Below are 19,351 nucleotides of genomic sequence, written 5' to 3' on the forward strand. Positions count from 1 at the left end.
TTGACCGGAACTTTTATGCACATCCCGGGCGCAGAATTGATGCTCCTGAAGCATACTCTATGGCAGTGGTTCTTAACGTTATTCCTGGAGGCCCACTGCCCTGCACATTTTGTATAGCCGTTTCTCAAAACCAAGTACGCCGAACTCGGACTTGTGTCCTTCGTAGTTCGAACTTGCAAGTTCAGACTCGGAAGAACGAACTCCTGACGCGAAATGCATTCTGGGAAACTTCGCTGTCATAAGTCCACACAAGTCTCCTCTGATGCATCCTCGATAAAATGGGCGGATCAAGAACACATCCGGGGATTTTATGTGAACTTGGGCTTGATGCGAACTTTGAATTGGAACAGTACTTGGGCCGCGACTGATGACGTTTCACAAGTCCACAAGAACACAAGTACAGACAAGAACGCATATTGAGAAACGGCTTATGTCTCCCTTATTTAACACACCTGATTCAAATCATCAGCTCATTAGAAGGGATCTTCATGAACTGAACTGAGTCTGTCAGATAAAAGAGACACACAAAATGTGCAGGGCAGTGGGCCTCCAGGAATAACGTTAAGAACCACTGCTCTATGGGAACCTGCACTCGATCGCAATGGATAGTTCATAACAAAGAGAATTAATTCGCCCTGTGTTCAGAACATAGTGAATTGCATCCATCCAAAGGCTTACTGAGACTTTATAAAATCAGATTTTTAAAATAGCCTACAGTTATCATGTGTGTGCGTTTATGAATGACGCGTTTCATACGTCCGCTTCACCAGTGTGAGTAAGTTAGAGTTTCTGTGAACTTAAATATCTTAAATGTGCATTTGTTCCTTCACATGAAGTTATAGAGTTTAGTAAGAAAACTTAAATGTTTTTATGCACATATTTATGGTGCTTGCTTTTATAATATATAATACTTTGTCCTTTTAATCGTTTGTTAGTAACAACTACGGGTAACGCATAGTATCGGAAATTGGATCGGTCCTGTTAGTCCGATATTAGATCCAGCAAAAAGGGCTCGGATCGCCCCGATACCCGATCCAGATATCGGATCGGTGCATCCCTAATCGGTAGTAGGGCTCGTCTCACAGCGAGATCATTCTGATTGGCTTGTTTGCTTAGCCAACCAGTGTACAAAAACTAACAGAAGAAAGAAAACAGAAGCGACAAAGCAAGCAAACAACAGTGCTATTTTAAACAGATGAGGCTTTTAAGACATGAAACTGGTAAGGGAACACTGCTTTGTTTATGTTTTGTATCTTATTAGTCACTTTTTCATTCTGAGTAATTAATATTGACTACTGCCACCTGCTGGTACAGAAGTCATCTCATCAGACACAAAACGGACATGCTACTTAAAGATGGTGAATGGCCTATGCCGTAGGACCTACACACAACTATAATGAGCCCTTTAGCTGTCGGGTGTTGACGGTCGGCTTGGTGTATCAGGGCAAATCTGGACCAAGACGCAGCCAACATGCAGCCAGTGTGAGCCGACCACACAGGATGCTTTCGTTGGCACTACTGTGTTGGTGTCGGTTTGGTGTGTCTTTAGTCAGTCAGTATTTATCAGTAGAAGTATTTATTCAGTAATCAGTCAGACTTACCTCTATGGCAAGGGTGCTGAAGGTGGCAATGAGTGTCTCTCTGTCTTTGGGAATGTTCAGGGATGAGGGTAGTTTGGACAGAGACAGTAGATACTGACTCAACACCCCACACAGACTCAACACAGTCTGATAAAACCCGGGCTCACCTACGACATACGCATTTGCTCACGATCATTGACTAAACATTTAATAACAATGGACAAAATTTTATACATGCTCTAATTGTGACTCACCATACACCTGATTGAGTTTCTCCCTGTAGGAGTCCTCACAGGATTTGGATAAGGGGAGGAGAGGTTGGTGAGGGGAGGGGAGGAGCTCTATAACACCGGCCAATCGCTCAAAGGCCACCTGCTGAGCAGTCTCAAATAATACCGCCCCATGATCCTTACACATCCGCTGTACACCAACACTCAGACATGATGCCAGCAGAGACAGATTAAAGTCCTGCAGGTAAAATAAAACATTAGTGTATGTAAGACAGGCATTGTTTATTCCTGGTAATAAAAACATTAGTTTACGACGCATAAAAAACAATCAGATTTTATCAAAGAGAGGGTTTTCCAAATAGTTCATGTACACGTATGAAACTTTTAATTTATTCCAACAGATGGTTGCTTTTGAAAGCCGCAAAGAAACAAACGGTTAGGTGCGTATGCGGTTTTCCAAGCCGTCTTGGAATGCATTAATATTTGTACTACAAAGGCAATGCGATCACGTTTGTTACCTCCAATTGTGGCGCCCCAAAGAATTAGAAATCATTTTGATGAAAATTTTGAAACTGATGTTAACACCAGGTATAAACAGGATCTGACAGACATGCGTTTACCTTGCAGGTCATTATGTCATTTAGATCTGATTGGGGAAGTTTGGTCAGCAGCTCTGTGGTTTCATATAACGCTCCTTCACCTCTCAAACAACATTGAGCTTTTACCAGTTCGACATACCACTCCTGGAACACATATATCAATACATATGATATGACTATGTATTGCATATAGAAAATGATATTATTACATAGAAAAATTATTAGATCAAAGTAACAATGATATAGTGCTAACAATCAAATTTCTGACCACCTGTAACCCTGGTCCTACCTTATTAGGTTCAACGTTTTCAGGGGGCGGTGGTGGGTTCCCATCCAGTGGGTGTGAGGTAATGGGGGCGGCAGGACTTGTGGTATCTTCAGCAACAGTGGCTCTGAACCTGTCCAGCAGGGAGTAGAACCGCTGATGCCTGACATCAAAAAGAAAGAAGAACATTTTACGAATGAAATCACATGCATACAGCTGTTCGTGTGGCTCAGTTGATAAAGCATGCCGCTAGCAATGCCAAGGTTTACCTTTGCGCGAGACCACTGGTCTGCAGGTACTGTTGAATTCTGTCCAACTCCTCCAGAGGTAACTGAGCTATACTATTCTACAATGAGAGAAGGTATGAAAATACATCAAGTTTGATTGTGCAGCATTTACTCATCTTTAAGTTGTTGCAAAACTTAAAGATGCTACTCCGCCCAAGTAGCAGTGCTTCATCTTCTGAGTTCCCAGTATGTATACTGTTAAAAGATGGCTGTGTCTCATATGACCTTGTTATTTGTACACAGTGTGACTATACAAATCACATCACATAAATAGGAAAATGTTCGCGTTTTTTGTCACTTATTGGGAGTAGTTTGCTAGCTGGAGCCATTCACTTCTAGTCTTTGTGCTAAGCTAAGCTAGTGGGGGCTGCGTCAGCCAGATTTACAGCACGCACGGCGATGAGAAAGGTATGTATGGACTTATCCAACTCTGGGGGATAAGGTGAATAAGCTAAATTCCCAAAATCTGGGCGTGTTCCTTTAAGGTAAGCTATTACAGTACATGCAGGCATACATCATACATCAGGATCTATTAACCTCCTATGGCCTGGCTGTCCACATACGTGGACATCACATTTTTTTGTTGCTTGCACCATAATACTTAATTTTGTGTAACTGGAACACAAACGTGGACAATTACACTGCTTCATGTTCAAAGAAAAATATTTGGTTATTATATTTATTGGTTTTTCCTAACCCCAAAATAGCTGAAAGGAATCTGAAAAAAACAAAGCTTTGGTCTTAGAAGGTTAAACAAAATTTCTTAAATCGTAAACTTTTATTTGTTTAACCTGTAGAGTCTCGGCAAGCAGCATCTCCACGCGTCTGCAGGCGAGCGTGTCCACCATGCGAGCCAGCACACGGAACGGTGTGTTAAGGAGTTTGTCCACATACAACATGAGCAGAGCCCCAGACTGACTCAGATGAATTCCCTCCAAACACTGCAAGGTCTTCTTCAGCATCACAGGCTGCGTATTTACACATTTATCACAAATGAGTAAAAATTCAATAAGTATAAAAAGCAGTACGCAGAAGTTTGTGTACATACAGTACAGAGGTTGTCACAGCGTGATTGTATAGCCTGTATGAAGAGGCCGCTAGCCGCAGAGTTTCGGTGCACGGCGCTGATGAGATCCTGCACTGGAGGCTCATGGGAAAGACTGATCAGGTCACTCACGTGATTCACCGTCAGCCACGTCAGATGCTCAGAGTCGTGCAAGTTTTGACACTGAGACAAACCGAGAAAAGAACACAGGAAAAGCAAAGGACGTGATGTTAAATCTATTTTGGAATTTCTGGAATATTTCAACCCAAATAAAGCTATAAACTCCTCAAAAACTGCTCTAAATATGTCACATATCGCATAAGAAATCTCACCACGTAGTCACAGAAAAGGATGAGGGCTCCTCGCCGAACAATCTCTCTGTTACACATGGCTAGTTTTCCCTCAGGCCTCTCTTCTTCTCCAGATGAATGTGGGCTCAACAGCTTAGTGCTAGACAGACTATTCCTCCTGGTGGAGTTAATGGAGGAAAAACAAGTTGATTTGGGGAAAGTAACATGTAATTAAACAAGAACAGATTCACTTTGCCTCCTAAACGTAGCAATTTCAAGCTTTACTTAAAGGGACACTCCACTTTCTTTGAAAATAGGCTCATTTTCCAGCTCCCCTAGAGTTAAACATTTGATTTTTACAGTTTTGGAATCCATTCAGCTGATTCAGGGTCTGGCAGTACCACTTTTAGAATAGCTTAGCATAATTCATTAAATCTGATTAGACCATTAGCATCACGCTCAAAAATGACCAAAGAGTTTAGATATTTTTCCTATTTAAAACTTGACTCTTCTGTAGTTACATTGTGTACCAAGACAGACAGAAAATTAAAAGTTCAGATTTTCTAGGCAGATATGGCTAGGAACTATACCTAAATACCTTTGACCTAAATATCAAAACTCTTTGGTCATTTTTGAGCGTGATGCTAATGGTCTAATCAGATTCAATGGATTATGCTAAGCTATGCTAAAAGTGGTAGCGCCAGACCCGGAGATCGGATGAATGGATTCCAAAAGGGTAAAAATCAAATGTTTAGCTCTAGGGGAGTTGGAAAATGAGCCTCTTTTCAAAAAAAGTGGAGTTTCCCTTTAAAAACTTATCAACCAATGTCAGGGCAATTTGTTATTTAACCCAGCATTAGATTTCCTAAGATTATCAAGAATTATACTTTGGGCTGGTTTTGGACCAGGCAGCAATTTTCATTAGGTTGCAGTCTGACCTGGGGGTCTGATGCACCTCAGACCACCAGGTGTAGTTGGTGTAGTTGATGATGAGAAGGACCTGACACCAGAGCAGGACCAGGGATGGGTGTGTGGTGATGAGGTGAAGAACAAGGGTGTTCAGACCATCGAGGGTATAAAAACTACCCCCCTCTCCTCCCTCCGCTTTGAGCAGTCTGCTGGCTGCCGCAGTGATTCGCCGGAACATTCCTAAAGGGGAAGGGGAGATGTAGTAAAAAATTATGAAATCTATAATGTCATTGCATTAAATAACTACATATTGAGCAGAAAGGGGTTTATTTTAAAGAAAGATAACACAGGCACACTTTAGGCAAATATTTATTCCTAACCCTAAACTGTTTTCTAACTCTACCCTAATACATACAATTAATAAAACCACTTGGACATTTTTTCTAAAGCATGCATATATATATATATATAGCCTAAAAATCGAAAAACTCTATAGGCGGTCTGTATAAGTTGGGTACAAGATACAAGAACATGCACCTGATTTAAAGATGTGGATCAGACACATGAGTAACGTGCCCAGCTGCTGACAGTAGAACGTATGCTGTTGCTCACTCATGTCAACCTTCACCTGCTTACTGGCTATATCATCCAGCAACACCCCCACCAACTGCAATAAGAACCTGAAAGACACAGAGAAAGGGAATAAAAGAGAGACACAAAGACTTGTTTTCTTACTTGTTTTTTTTTTTGATAAATAAAGCTGTATTTACCTGGCAAAGGTTTCCTCAGGAGGGAAACGCTGAGGCTCCCCATCGGCCTCTTCTGTAGTAGGGGGTGGGGCCACTGGGGGTGAGGGGTCATCGTCACGGAGAAGATGGATGGTGGCAGATGAGAGGAGGTATGGCGATAGTGAAAGCTCCTGAATGCGTGACAGAATGATGTCCTCTGTGGACTGTGAGATGAGAACACGCAGGACAGCGAGAATCCCGGATACCCACAGCTGCAGTGTGCCCACTGATGCCTACAGAAGAGGACAGGGACATAACGAGAAACTTATTTGGTAGCCATTTCTCATCCCAACTAATAATTTTCATTTCAACAGCAACATGACATCAACAATACAAAACCAGGTATGACTTGGTGTCATTGTCTTGAGCCCAGTGATGATAGGGGTCCCCCAAGGTCCTATATTGGGACCTTTTTGTAACTTGACATTTTGAAAAATAGACTCTAGAAAAGGGCCCTGGTTGTGACTATACATCAAAAGCATGTTTTGAATTTACTTATACTTAATTAATATATGCATATACACACACACAAACACACAGGTGTAATACAAGCACTATATATATATATATATATATATTACATTTATGCAACTTCTTTATTCGATTTCTAACAAGCCTAGGAAGTAAAGCACAGTAAGTCTAAGTAATATGCGACTGAAGGTTACTCACTAGTGTGGGTGGTGTGATGAACATGCTCTTCAGTAGCATGTCCACCGGCCGCAGTGAGGAGGGAGCCACCGACTCAAAAAGTGTGTTTAACACGCCCAATGCCTCATGGGAGTCCAGGTGCATCTGCCAAACACACAGACAAAGACAATTTACAATGATTACAATCTGAATCTGAGAACTGAACATACACAACTGAAAAACAATTCCTTGATACGCAAACCTGCTGTTTGCCAATCATTGGCAGGATGATGTCAGCGATCTGTCTTGAAAGTCTCTTCCACTTATCTTCATTCTCTTTATGGCACTGCTGTAGGACCAGAATAAACATCTCCAGCACCTACAAAAACATGTGCAGCAAAATCACAAAATAAGATGCCTTTTTTATAAAAACTGCAAAAACAGCACAACATCAGCACTGAGAAGGATGTTACCTGATGGTGTTGAATGAGACGCAGCAGCATGGATACCACCACTTCCTTTTGGATGTCCAGCTCTTTCCCTGCATCCGCCTTATTGGAGCCCCGCAGGACAAACAGGTCGTGCACAATAGGCTGCAGAGCAGGGATTGCTGGGAAATAAAGATGAGATGAATGAAACTTCTCAACAGTTGAGAAATATGTATACTAGGGCCGGGACTTTAACGCGTTAATTAAGATTAATTAATTACACAAAAAATAACGCGTTAAACATTTTAACGCATTTTAATCGCACTTATTAATAGAGTCATTCGTAAATGCTGCAGACCCTGTTTTAGTTCGAGAACTCCGGGGTTGTGATGCAGTGTAAATAAAAGTAGACGGAACCTAAACGAACAGCTGATTTTAACGTGACAACGCATCAATTTCAAAGTAAAAATGATTTATTCTGGTAAATGGAGGTTTGCAACGGAGGTTTTGCCCAATAAACATCTACCAACAAACTACAGATTATTTTAACATGTATCCTAATGTCTGTTATATGTTAATGTTTGAGTATTGTTGGGTTTAAATATTGTTGTAATGTTGTTTTGTTTCAATTTAATTAGTTTATTACGAGTTTAATTTAAGTTTTGTTTGCTACTTTAAAACGAATTTCGTTTCAAATAATTTGTCTCGTAATTATAAACAATGTTTTGTTGTTAGGTTTTGTGAATATAAATTAAAAAGAACATTAAAAGCAACACCGTGCATCTCATTGATGCATATGCTACCGAATGCCAAAACATGCAGTGAGTAGCCTATATCACTTACTTTTCAAAAAATCAGCCTGGCAGTGCCCAGAAGTTAAATTTACACGCGCATTTAGAGCATACTGTAGCAGCACGTTTGATTTGCGGTGTGCTTAAGACTTTTAAAAATCAACTTCATATTAATTTTAATAGGCTACTTTGACGGAGGACACGCACAGAGAACAGCGACGGCAGGTAAAGGAAAAAAGTTAAACGAATAGAGTCAGTTTGTAAGAACATTTTTAAATTGACTATAAGATCATCAATATGAACTCTGAACAATGAACTATTATAAACATAACAGCAAGAAAAGCTGAAGAGGAACTCGCAACATTAAAGCAATAAGCATTTATGTAGGCTAAAGCTATATATCACCTCTTATTTTTTTTAATTTAGTTAAGTTTCAATGGTAACACTAAAGGCGCGTACATTATGCAGCGCTTTTCACATCCGAATCCCACTTAAGAAACCTATAAACGATGTGCAACTTAAAAAATATATTATGCACATTTTTATATATTTTATATATAGTATATTATGTTTTGTTGTTTTTATACGCGAGGTGGGGCATCCGCGCACATAGGTACCAGAACACAGACAGTCAAAACCTGAGAAGTCCCGAACCCTGCAATATTAAACAAACTACTTTAAGAAATGCGGGCCAGGAAGCGGGTCGGGTATAATATATATATATTTTTCGTTGCGGTCCGAGTTGCGGGCGGGTTGTTTATACATTGACCCGCGCATCACTGGTAAGCGTCGATAAGAGCATGGTTGTGTGTAAGATATGGAACAAGGAATTCACATATCACCGCAGCACATCGAGCCTCAAGTATGATCTCAATGCAAAACATACAGCAGCTAGGGTGGACATTAGCCCGACTCCGGGTACAACGACATGGTTGAACAAAAATAAACAATATTTTGTTAAGCTTATGTATTCAGTCATTATTCATAAAAATCCATGTAAAAATTACTTCTTAATGTTCTCAGGTCAAATATTTATATGAGATTAAAATGCGATTAATTTAGATTAATTAATTACAAAGCCTCTAATTAATTAGATTAATTTTTTTAATCGAGTCCCGGCCCTAATGTATACATTAATGATTGTGATTCTACATACCGTGCGTTACCGCCTTCCTGCCACTGGCCATAATGCCATCACAGAGCTGAATGATCTTGGGGATGCTGATGATCTGTTTGGAGTGGTAGCGCTCATATGACAGCAAAACCAGGAAGAAAAAAATGTTGGGCACAATTGCCTCAGAGTCCCTACATAAACGCGGGCAGAACTACATCAGTCGCATTGTTTAGGACCGTGCTTAAAACATTAACAGGTATGAGTGTGTCTATTGAAGCACCTGCTGGTATACCAAGGGGTCTTACCTGAACTGCCCTACTTCAATGTACTCAAACTGCTTTAGCACGAAACCAATGAACACCTGTTAAAACAACAAAATCAAATGTTTTTGTTGCTCGACTAACCCAAAACACCAAATAAAGTCTGAAAAGTGCATTCACATTTCTAAATGACTCACCTGATCGGAGTCCAGCAGGCAGTAGTTGACTCTCAGCTGCACCAGTTGGGCGAGTAGATCCAGTACCTGTCTCTGCAGGGCCACAGAAGTGCTGGTGGTGTACTGCTTCAAAGCCTTTATAACCAGAGGCTCAAACAAGCGGATGTGATTGTGAATCGCATTCTGAAACGCAAGTGCACGGTTCACAATCAGGACCAAAACTCATTGTGCTGCAGAAATGAGTCCGGTGTAAACTGTGAAGAGCGTTATCTACTGTACCAGGTTACCTTATCTCCTCGATGCCGTGTGACATTAGTAATGCTCGACCTCAGCTGATTGGACACTTTTTGCATGACATCAAACCACCTGCAGGATTACAAAGACATATAAAATCACAAAAGTCCTCTCAATTACTTTCACAAGTATCCTATGGTGACTCTATAGTCACATACCCAGAGGCATCCTGTTCTTGTTCGGCCTGCACCATGTTTCGAAGACTGGCGTCTGCGAGGGCCTGGGTAAAGTGCGTGTATGGAGCCATGAAGCAGTAGTGATAAAGGCCAGGCCTCATGCTGCTAGAGCTAAGCCGAAGGGCCTTGCCCTGGGTCCGACACGGGTTAGATGAGGACCCCTCGTACTGAGATGCAAGATTGGTCCCAAACAATGCCTTCAACAGCTAAAAACAACACGTATTAAAACCTTTGACCTTGATGTCAGTGATTAAATAAGATAAACGTGCACATGTCTGACCTGTTGGACGCAAACAGTGGCCATGGTGGGTTCCCGTGAAAAACAGGCCTTGAGGTAACCCAGGATCTCTTCAACACACTGGGGACAGATAGAAAGAAAGTATACATTTGTGGTTTAAATGTATTCCTAAACTCTTAAAGAGCATACTTTTAGTTAGATCACTAGATGCAATTAACTCTTTCCTCGCCATTGACAAGATATCTCGTCATTGTTAACAGAGAAAACATTTTTATTAAAAAAAACTTGTTACTATTGAGGTTTTAGGGTTATCTGTAATACCGCAAATAGCCACTAATTTATAAAAAAACTAAAGCAAATTTTTGTATAAATTTTAAACAGAGTTTATGTTTTGATAATTGTTCTGAATCTGATCTCTTACAAAATCCCTTTACAAAAATGCAATTATTTCAGCTTTTTTTTTGCAAAAAAAAATATATATATTTTTGAAGAAAAATACCCTTATTTAAGAGAGTTTATAAGCAGAGAAAAATATAGATAGGATGAAACTGTTTTTCCCGCTTTGTCTGTTTGTTTATTGTTTGTGTGAAAGCACAGGGTCTGTTTTTTGATTTTATATATTTGTATGTTTTAGTGCTGGGAAAAAATGAATCGCGATTAATCGCATACAAAATAAAAGTGCATTTTTGACCAAATATATGTGTCTGTACTGTGAGTAGTTATTATGTATATATAAATACACACACACACACACACACATTCGTGTATGTTTTAAAGAAACATTTACATGTGTATATATATGTATTTATTTTGTATATATTATATATATTAACAATAAAATGGATATATAAATAAAAATGTTCTGAAATGTATATATGTATACATAATAATTACACACAGTACAGACACATATATTAGGCAAAAATGCACTTTTATTTTGTATGCGATTAATCGCAATTAATCTTTTCCCAGCACTAGTTTATATATTTTTAGAAGAAAATTTTCCTTGGAATTTTTTTTTCGAAAACTTTTGTAAGTCACAAAAAATGTTTGCGGGCAACTTTTCAAAAAAATGCTGGCGGCGAATGAGTTAAAAGCTAAAGTTTAAGAATAACGTTAGGATAAGAACAACCAATGGCACGAGTTTGAGCCGGGACTATCTGTTGTTCTAACCAATGAAAGATGAGGACTGGAAGAAAAAGAATTTTTACAGTTCATTGATGTTGTAGATGTGATGTCATACTTTGCCTATGTCGTTGAGGGTGGCCAGCTCAAGAACCTGGGAAAGGACATCAAGCACTGACCTCAAGAAACTCCCAAACTTCTCATTGGTATTGTGGAGGTCTAATGTCACCTTGGGAAGCAAAACAATATTATAAGAAAGACAATCTAAATTATATCCACGTGCCTAAGCAAATTACATTCGCCAATTGAATAAAGAATGAATTGGATCATTAAATAATCCAAAACAAAATGAGCTAAAGAGATTCAGACTGACTTTGAAGTTGGCATGCGTAGCTCTCAGGGCATCATAAAGCTTTAGATACGTAGGGAGGTGATAAAAGCTGCCGAGTGTCGTGGATTTGTTAACCACTGTGGTCGCTGTGCTGTCTGCTGCTCTGCCTGTTTAAAAACACAGAAATGAATATTAATAATAAATTAATGATCACCATGAGGCTTGTCTCCAAGCAGTATTTTTTTATCTGTATGGTCAAAAGGTGGCACTGTAGTCGGGACTGCACCTGTATTGGTCTCTCCTCCCTTCTTTGGGCTCATGGGGGTGGAGCTCTGCTCTGTCATGTCTTTCTCTTTACCTTTACGTCTGATCGGACTAAGAGATGGTGTGTTGGACAATGAGGGTAAAGTTGCCTAAAGGAAAGGTTAACAGCAATGGCTTTGAAATGTACGGTCAATACAGTCAATATTAAATATAAGACATTACTGTAATCAGGATTCATTCATACCTTAACAGCAGGACCTGGAGGTGTATCTTCCAACACATGGGAGCAGATGTTGAGGATCTTCAGCAGGTGTGAAAACAACTGCTCCACCATAGCAACCAGAGCGCGGTCGTTAAGAGCAGGCCACGCCTCTTCCTGCTTGGAGGGGGTGGGGTTAGGCTCCTCCTCACTCGCCCATGGGCTCTTCATGCACTTTGGTGCAACAGCTTCAACAAAACAATTCATAGTAGTAGTACAGATGGGCATGGAAATATCACTTAAACCGTGACACCAAATCTAAATCTGTACCTGCAAGAAGGTTTCCGGCCAGGAGCAGAGCAGACTGATGGGCGGAGAGATCAAGGGGGAACCAGGCGGAAGAGAGGAGAGACAGAACCATATTGGCCACGCCTACCGTCAAAGACCTGCGCACGTCCTCATTACTGCCAGATTGAGAAAGGCTAGAGAGGAACCATTTAAAGGTATTGTTTAGATATTATTTATTTTATGTGAATCGTACGTATTACAATTATGAAAACAAACCAGCATTAAAAAAAAAAAATTATGACTAGATGCAATGTTTAGTTAGTAAGGGTGTGTGTGGATGATGTACCTAAAGGAGCGTCCTCGGCTGCGGTGCTGGCTGGATCGATTGAGATGAAAGCCAGATGAGCTCACAAAGCCACAGTGCCAGCCGGTGCTCCAGGTGCACACTGGGAAAGTGCTGGATAAAAGGCACAGAGCCTCACAACAGCCAAACTAGAGAAGAGAGACACATCGCAAATCAAGCAGTGATACTATGTGGGGTACTATGCAATGGAAAAGCGCCATAAGTGGACCCATGAAGACCTCTAAGGTGAGGCACTTACAGTCATGGCTCTGGAAGTAGAAGAGGTGAGGGCGTGAGATATGGCTGTGATGACCCGTGACAGGTTGTTGTCAATGGTCACGTCTGGTGTGCTCTGACACAGACTGTATCCTCTGTACGTCCTGCAGTGAAGCAGAACATTTCATTTAATATATGGGTACAAAGTATTTATACATATAAAAAGCTGACTGATAAACAATAACTGTGACATTTGTAATGACATGTACATACAGATACGTAAGTCACACAAGGAGTACTGTGGAAGTGTAATACTTTACCGCGTGATGGTGCTGACAGTGAACTGTGATGGCGGTTGGGTCTCGTGCATCAGCAGCTGTAGGTACCAGCTGCTCTGATCTCGGGCTATAGCCACAACCGGATCCGACTGAGCTTGGTCACAGTCATAAAACAATCTGGACACCAGCCTGAGGAGAGATATATCAAATCAAAGTATCCATCTGAGTCTAAATATGTATCTGGTGCCCTGTTTTCACCTGTCCACGTGTTTAAATCAAAGTACCGCTGCTTGTGTTGTTGGCAAACATGCTGCATGTGTATATGTAAGGGACTATTTCAGATCAATGAATGATATTTTAGATTAATGGATGAATAAAGCTCACACAGCTTTCACACATCCACAAAATGAAACAAAAGAGAAGGAAAGAAGCCGCTATACTTCAGCGATATCCTCAAGGCCCTGCAGAACACTATGGGTTCGCGCTAGAAGTGTTTTCGACTACCTCTGAATGTCTTTGAAAGTGGACAAGCTCAAAACATATTAAGCGTCATCCACTTGTGATATGATCGAACAAAATGCATCTTAATACCAGGTGTAAACAGGGCCTGAGAGTTGATGGATCAGACATAAAGAATGTGTGTTAATACCTGCTGATGGTGTTTGCTGCCACGTGTCTTACTCGTGGGTCATCGTCGCCCAACAGGTACAGCACAACATCATTTACCACTCGGTCCTGCAGTCTCAACAACTGTTTAAAAAAAAATATTTTTTTAATATAGACAGTTCTGTAAAACACGGTTATTTTAACCCTAAAACAATTTGTATTATTTCTAATTGTTTTTCAACTTCCTTCACACTGTTTGACCAATGATAAAGCACAACCAAAATATTAACAATTCCTGATATGTTAAGGTTTTCCACAGCTATTGGAACCCTGATGCTTTTAATATTAGTTTACTAAATGTCTATTTTAAGCACATTAATAAAAAAAAGAGACTTATTTTATGACAAAAGATTTTGATGCTTTGTGAGATTTTGTGACTAAATTGTGATGTATTTGGTTTCTAGTCACTTCAACTTCACTTATGAAAACATGATTTGTTAAATATGTCAAATTATTCCTTGATCTTACCCCAGTGTAGTGATGCTCTCCTTTATGCAACTTCTCAGTTTTTCTCTCCAAAAAACTTATTAACCTGCCACACATAAAACAGCAAATGATTTACTTCAAATGCACTGCTTGTAAAGACTGTCACATTGTCCATATAGACATGAAATTATGTATACCTGATGGCACAGTGTTTGTTTGTGATATAATACACACAAAATAAATAGTAGACTGTAGCCACCTACTGAATATATAACCATTTCCAATTAAATGATTAAAGGAATAGTTCACCCAAAATTGAAAAAATCAGTCATTATTTTCTCATCCTCATGAATTTCTTTTTTGTGATAACGCAAAAACAGATGATATGATAAATTATTGTAAGCACACAACTGATTGTAACCATTGACTTCCACAGTAGGAAAAACAAATATGATGGAATTAAATGGGTACCATCAACTGTGTGCTTACCATCATTTATCAAAATTTCTTCTTCATCATCATATACAATATTTCCATAATATTTGTTTTCCTATTATGGAATGTTAACAATCAGCTTTAAGCTTACCATTCATTTATTAAATATCTTCTATATGCATTAATCAGAAAAAAATAATTCATACAGATTTAGAACAACATGAGGATGAGAAAATAATGAAAGATTTTTCATTTTGGAGTAAACTATTCCCTTAAGAAAAAAAAAATTACAAGACGGTACAAATTTTTAAAAAGTACACTTTACATACTGGTACCTCAAATGTTCTTATCTGTACCAAAATGTTACATATTAGGAACGTTTTAAAAAGGTACCGTCCCAGTGACAACTTTTTCCTTAGAGTGTACAAGTTTGAAATTTTTTGCTATTTTGTACAGATGTTTACTATCATTTCTGCATGACATTATTTATTGCTTTGAATTAAACTCTCTATTTTTTTATTATATGTGACCCATGCTGGCAAAATGAGTCTGAATGCGCACAGTCTAATTTTGAGCTACAGGCAAAAGAAAGTATAAATATCGATTTTGGTCGAATTTGAGGTTTTCGTAAAAATAAATACAATAAGCCCTCGTCTAGTGATCCCAATGCTCTAAATAGTCATTAAACATCTGAAATGATCTTTATTTGTATGTTTTCTGAGAGGTGAACCTAATACAAAGATGCGTGAAGTGACATTTTGGTTTTAAAACTAGCAGCAGGAATTACAAAATAAAGTGCAGGTATTACAAAATAAAATTCAGGACTTGATGTTAAAATAGTTAAGAGAAATAAAATTTGTGACCTGATTGATGTTAAAAGAGTTATTAAGAGCGACAAGACTCGAAAACGATTTTCTAACGATGCGAAGCATGCAAACAGATCAACCAGGTGGCGCTCTTACCCAACTTATATAACCCGGAAGTATCCCCTTAAGCCGTATTCACCGCGCATTCACACGGGGCGTAAGCGTTGCCGCTTCCCATTCACTTTTAATGGGTGACGTCAAGCGTTGGCGAACTGAATTGTGGATCCGTCGGCGCCGCGTCAGTGCCGTTGCTCGCGGCAGAAGTTGAACATTTCTCAACTTTTCAAGCGGCAACGCGTGCGTCAGCCAATCATATCGCCTTATGCAAATAACCTAGGCAGAGCCAGCCAATTACGTTTATGGAAGACCGGAGCTTGTGTTGTGGCCACAGTGATTGGCTGTTGGCCACGCTTCAGACAAGCCTTCCGTTAAGCGTTAACGCTTACGCCCCGTGTGAATGTACCATCAGACAGCCAGCGACTTTCTCGCTGTGTGTCGCCCGTCTGTTTCAATGAGGCGTTTCTAAATCTGCTTGTCATAAACAAATGAGTACCATCCACTCCAGTAACTGACCGGAGAAGGATGACGTGAACTCCACTGCTTCGTTCTCATTGGTAGTCGCTCACGAAATTCGCTCAACATTTGCATAAAGTTAAACTTTTCTTAACGTTCTCTTGTCGCTGGACACGACCACATGGTCGCCAATGGTCACTTTTCGCTCGCATCGTATAGATGCACTTTAAAAATCTTTAACTCCATTTTTCCCTGATTTGACTTTGCTGACTCTATCAACTTCAAACAGGTGTAGCTCTATCACTTTTTGTCAGATTTCAACAAATCATACATCATTTTGAAGTGTTTTTTTTTTAATAGAGAATGTCAAAATATAAATAACTTATTTTTAAAAATTAATTTTGCCAGCACAGGAAACATATATTTATTAGTGTTTCCTTCTAAGCAGACAAAAGTACAAGCACTTTTATCCAAACTTAATACAGACAAATACAAATTCATCACAGTTCATAATGCACAAGTAGTTTGTCGACTCTCACCTGAAGTCAATCTCAGCAAGCGTCTCAAGCAGCTCAGTGCGGACCAGCCAATAAGAGCAATCCTTCAAGGTCAAGAGGTCAATGAGAAGCTGCAGACCAAGTTCACTGTGACTGCCATTACACAGCGCCATTATACAGTGCTGCAAACAAATAAACAAACAAATGATTATAATAACCACACAAACTGATGCCATTCGTCCTTTTCCCTTAGGCATATGTGTGTTCTCACCCTAACAGCAGCACACCCCATTTTACAAGTGACTGATGATTCATCTTTCAGACTGCGCTGCAGCAAAGGCACAAAGTCTTCGAGTGACACAGAGTTTCCTGAGAAAAAAAAAGAGGATTTGAACTTGTGGCCGATTCACTGATTTGCACCGCTTGATGCGATTCATGTTGAAGTTCTGACCTGTGACGCTGTGGATCTGAGACAGCCACGTCTCTGTGTTGTATCGTGTCTTTAGCTGGATGGCTTGGATTAAAGCACCACAGAGGATGGCTGTGGCCCCTCTGATCTGAGGGTCCCCGTGTTCAATGTACTGCAGTATATCACTGATGTACTGTTGCTCTGTTCACACAAATAATGCATTCATACACCAACATATAAACATATAGGAACTGAACAAAACTGAACTACATACTCATGCCGAGTAACTAAGTGCTCTTCCGCCATACAATATAGTTCTCATTTTTTATAACATGTTTACTATTCTTTTACCACAAGAAAACATGGTAAATGTTCATAAGGGTTAGCAGGATGATAGGTTTCTCACCGTCTGGTTGTTGACAGTCTAGTGGGTGCAGATATAGTCTGTTGAAGAAAGTTTCAGGCAGAAGAGCGGCTGCTGCCCCCACACAACTGACAGCTAAGGCCTTCACGCTCACACGTACCTCATTATCAGGAACCAGCCCTGTACAACACACATATTCAAAATTCCACTTTATAATGGCTGAAAAACATAACACTCTGCATCATGAATACATTCACATGAAATATTCACGGAGGGCCAATGTAAAAAAGAATGTGGGTACAACTTCCATTGAGGTGGCGAAGGTAGCATTCCAGTGGTGTTTTGTGTGCTATTAGTAAATAGGCTAAGTGTTTTGGGGATCATTGTTTACTTTCTATAATTGCAAACCTTTATGAGAGATGTCGTTATGGCGCTCAGGGACAACATGTTCTGTTTGCGCATAAAGTCAACTTCCGCTTTTAGATACATAAGGTCATTTCCGACACACAACCGACTTTATCACTGAGTAGATTCTGAAGGTGAAACCAACTCATGGGGTGTAGGAAACTTGATAGCCTATGAATTTGGGGTTTTCAGTGTAGTGTTATACTACCCAAGCTACAGAAAAGCTTTGTATGCAGAGTTACAGCTTTACGATCTGTGCTTTGTTTCATACCGTTTCTTTGGCCAGTGAGCAGAAAGGAGGCAGCCAGCAGCCGGACACAGTGGATAAGAGGCTCTTCCTTTGGGTCAGTGTAGTGACCAATATCTCCTTTAATCCGTGATGGCTAAACACACAAAATAAACAAAGCATTTACAGTTTGCTACACAGAACACAGTACTCTACAGAGGGTGCAATGATCTGAACGATCTAGGGAGCATTCACCCAAAAATACAAATTCTGTCATCATTTACTCCCCCTCATGTTGTTCAAAACCTGTATGAGTTTTTTTTTCTTCTTTTGAATAAAAAGGAGATGTTGATAAATGATTAGAGATCTATATATATATATATACAGTGTTTCCCATACATAGGCTCTACTTGGGCGCTGCGCCCAGGTAAATTGCGACCCGCCCAGGAAAAAAAATCACTTTACGAATTTCCGTATTTTCTGAACTCGACTGGATGACCCGTGTTTTGTTGAGAGAGAGAAAGAGAGAGAGAAAGAGATAGAGAGAGAGGTGTTGAGAGAGAGAGAGAGAGAGAGAAAGAGAGAGGTGGGGGTCGGGTGACCGTGAAGATGATGTACGCGTCATAAACTCATCATACATACAGCGCGGCAAACTGGATCAACTGCAGCACATACGGAGCAGCCAGGGCTTATAGCATCCAAGTTGGCTTCATTTTGCGTGCAAGCACGTTGTGTCTCTCCCGTTGAGTGTCCGTTAACGTGCTCTCTGTTTCTCAATGAATTTGGGTGCGACGGGAAGCAACCTCAGTGTCACATTGTATCCTTTCATGTTTCTGAACTTGAGCAGAGTTTTACCATTAGAGGTCTTGCTTCACTGAGTACGCGGGACCCGTACGGTTCCGGGTTTATATTTTAAATGGTCAGTGGGGTCCGGGTCGGTCCTAGTTCATTACTTCGGGTCCCAAGTCTGATTAATATTGTGTGTAAAACCCGAGTCCATCGGAGAACGGCCGCGAGCGCTACCGTGCTAAAGATCGAGTGCTGTTTCAGACCACGCGCCGCTTCATTTTCTTTATCCCATTTTTTAATAATCTCACTAGTAATAGACCATATCTTTACTAAAATCTAAACAGTTTGTACAGAGATTATAGCAAAAAGCAGTGCTGAACGAGCAAAGCTCTAGCTGACTCAGGATATAAAAAACGCAAAGCTGAAATGTAAAGTCTGTCATCGGGACAGCAAGTAGACTTTTAAATCTGAAATAATTAGTGGATTAAGCTTTTTTTAATCGGCAAAAGAGAAATAGAAAGCAGAAGCGGTAAAAGTGTCTAATATAAATTATTACCATTATAACATCAGTCACATTTATAATCTATAGACCTGCACTGTCTATTAATAGGCTA

General features: G+C 40.0%; 1 protein-coding gene across 5 annotated transcripts in view; it reads right to left on the minus strand.

Annotated features, from left to right (window-relative positions):
* htt (huntingtin) overlaps positions 1 to 19,351 on the minus strand; it is a 50,360-nt gene that overhangs the window by 16,946 nt on the left and 14,063 nt on the right. For all 5 annotated transcript variants that reach the window (XM_065265504.2, XM_065265505.2, XM_065265503.2 and 2 more), the window contains 35 exons: positions 17,994 to 18,105; positions 17,360 to 17,497; positions 16,996 to 17,154; positions 16,816 to 16,913; positions 16,587 to 16,726; positions 14,276 to 14,339; positions 13,791 to 13,891; positions 13,184 to 13,330; positions 12,907 to 13,027; positions 12,651 to 12,796; positions 12,347 to 12,498; positions 12,062 to 12,264; positions 11,840 to 11,966; positions 11,596 to 11,720; positions 11,341 to 11,451; positions 10,140 to 10,217; positions 9,842 to 10,065; positions 9,677 to 9,755; positions 9,411 to 9,572; positions 9,259 to 9,314; positions 8,996 to 9,144; positions 7,094 to 7,230; positions 6,883 to 6,999; positions 6,663 to 6,785; positions 5,976 to 6,226; positions 5,743 to 5,885; positions 5,235 to 5,445; positions 4,339 to 4,474; positions 4,010 to 4,189; positions 3,753 to 3,929; positions 2,944 to 3,020; positions 2,699 to 2,837; positions 2,431 to 2,553; positions 1,835 to 2,048; positions 1,602 to 1,747 (listed from right to left, as the gene is read on the minus strand). In XM_065265504.2, coding sequence (XP_065121576.1) covers positions 1,602 to 1,747; positions 1,835 to 2,048; positions 2,431 to 2,553; positions 2,699 to 2,837; positions 2,944 to 3,020; positions 3,753 to 3,929; positions 4,010 to 4,189; positions 4,339 to 4,474; positions 5,235 to 5,445; positions 5,743 to 5,885; positions 5,976 to 6,226; positions 6,663 to 6,785; positions 6,883 to 6,999; positions 7,094 to 7,230; positions 8,996 to 9,144; positions 9,259 to 9,314; positions 9,411 to 9,572; positions 9,677 to 9,755; positions 9,842 to 10,065; positions 10,140 to 10,217; positions 11,341 to 11,451; positions 11,596 to 11,720; positions 11,840 to 11,966; positions 12,062 to 12,264; positions 12,347 to 12,498; positions 12,651 to 12,796; positions 12,907 to 13,027; positions 13,184 to 13,330; positions 13,791 to 13,891; positions 14,276 to 14,339; positions 16,587 to 16,726; positions 16,816 to 16,913; positions 16,996 to 17,154; positions 17,360 to 17,497; positions 17,994 to 18,105 — 4,866 coding nt within the window. The remainder of the gene's footprint in view (positions 1 to 1,601; positions 1,748 to 1,834; positions 2,049 to 2,430; positions 2,554 to 2,698; positions 2,838 to 2,943; positions 3,021 to 3,752; positions 3,930 to 4,009; positions 4,190 to 4,338; positions 4,475 to 5,234; positions 5,446 to 5,742; positions 5,886 to 5,975; positions 6,227 to 6,662; positions 6,786 to 6,882; positions 7,000 to 7,093; positions 7,231 to 8,995; positions 9,145 to 9,258; positions 9,315 to 9,410; positions 9,573 to 9,676; positions 9,756 to 9,841; positions 10,066 to 10,139; positions 10,218 to 11,340; positions 11,452 to 11,595; positions 11,721 to 11,839; positions 11,967 to 12,061; positions 12,265 to 12,346; positions 12,499 to 12,650; positions 12,797 to 12,906; positions 13,028 to 13,183; positions 13,331 to 13,790; positions 13,892 to 14,275; positions 14,340 to 16,586; positions 16,727 to 16,815; positions 16,914 to 16,995; positions 17,155 to 17,359; positions 17,498 to 17,993; positions 18,106 to 19,351) is intronic.

Source organism: Paramisgurnus dabryanus, chromosome 4, assembly GCF_030506205.2.
Source record: "Paramisgurnus dabryanus chromosome 4, PD_genome_1.1, whole genome shotgun sequence".
In the NCBI taxonomy this organism is placed as follows: Eukaryota; Metazoa; Chordata; class Actinopteri; order Cypriniformes; family Cobitidae; genus Paramisgurnus; species Paramisgurnus dabryanus.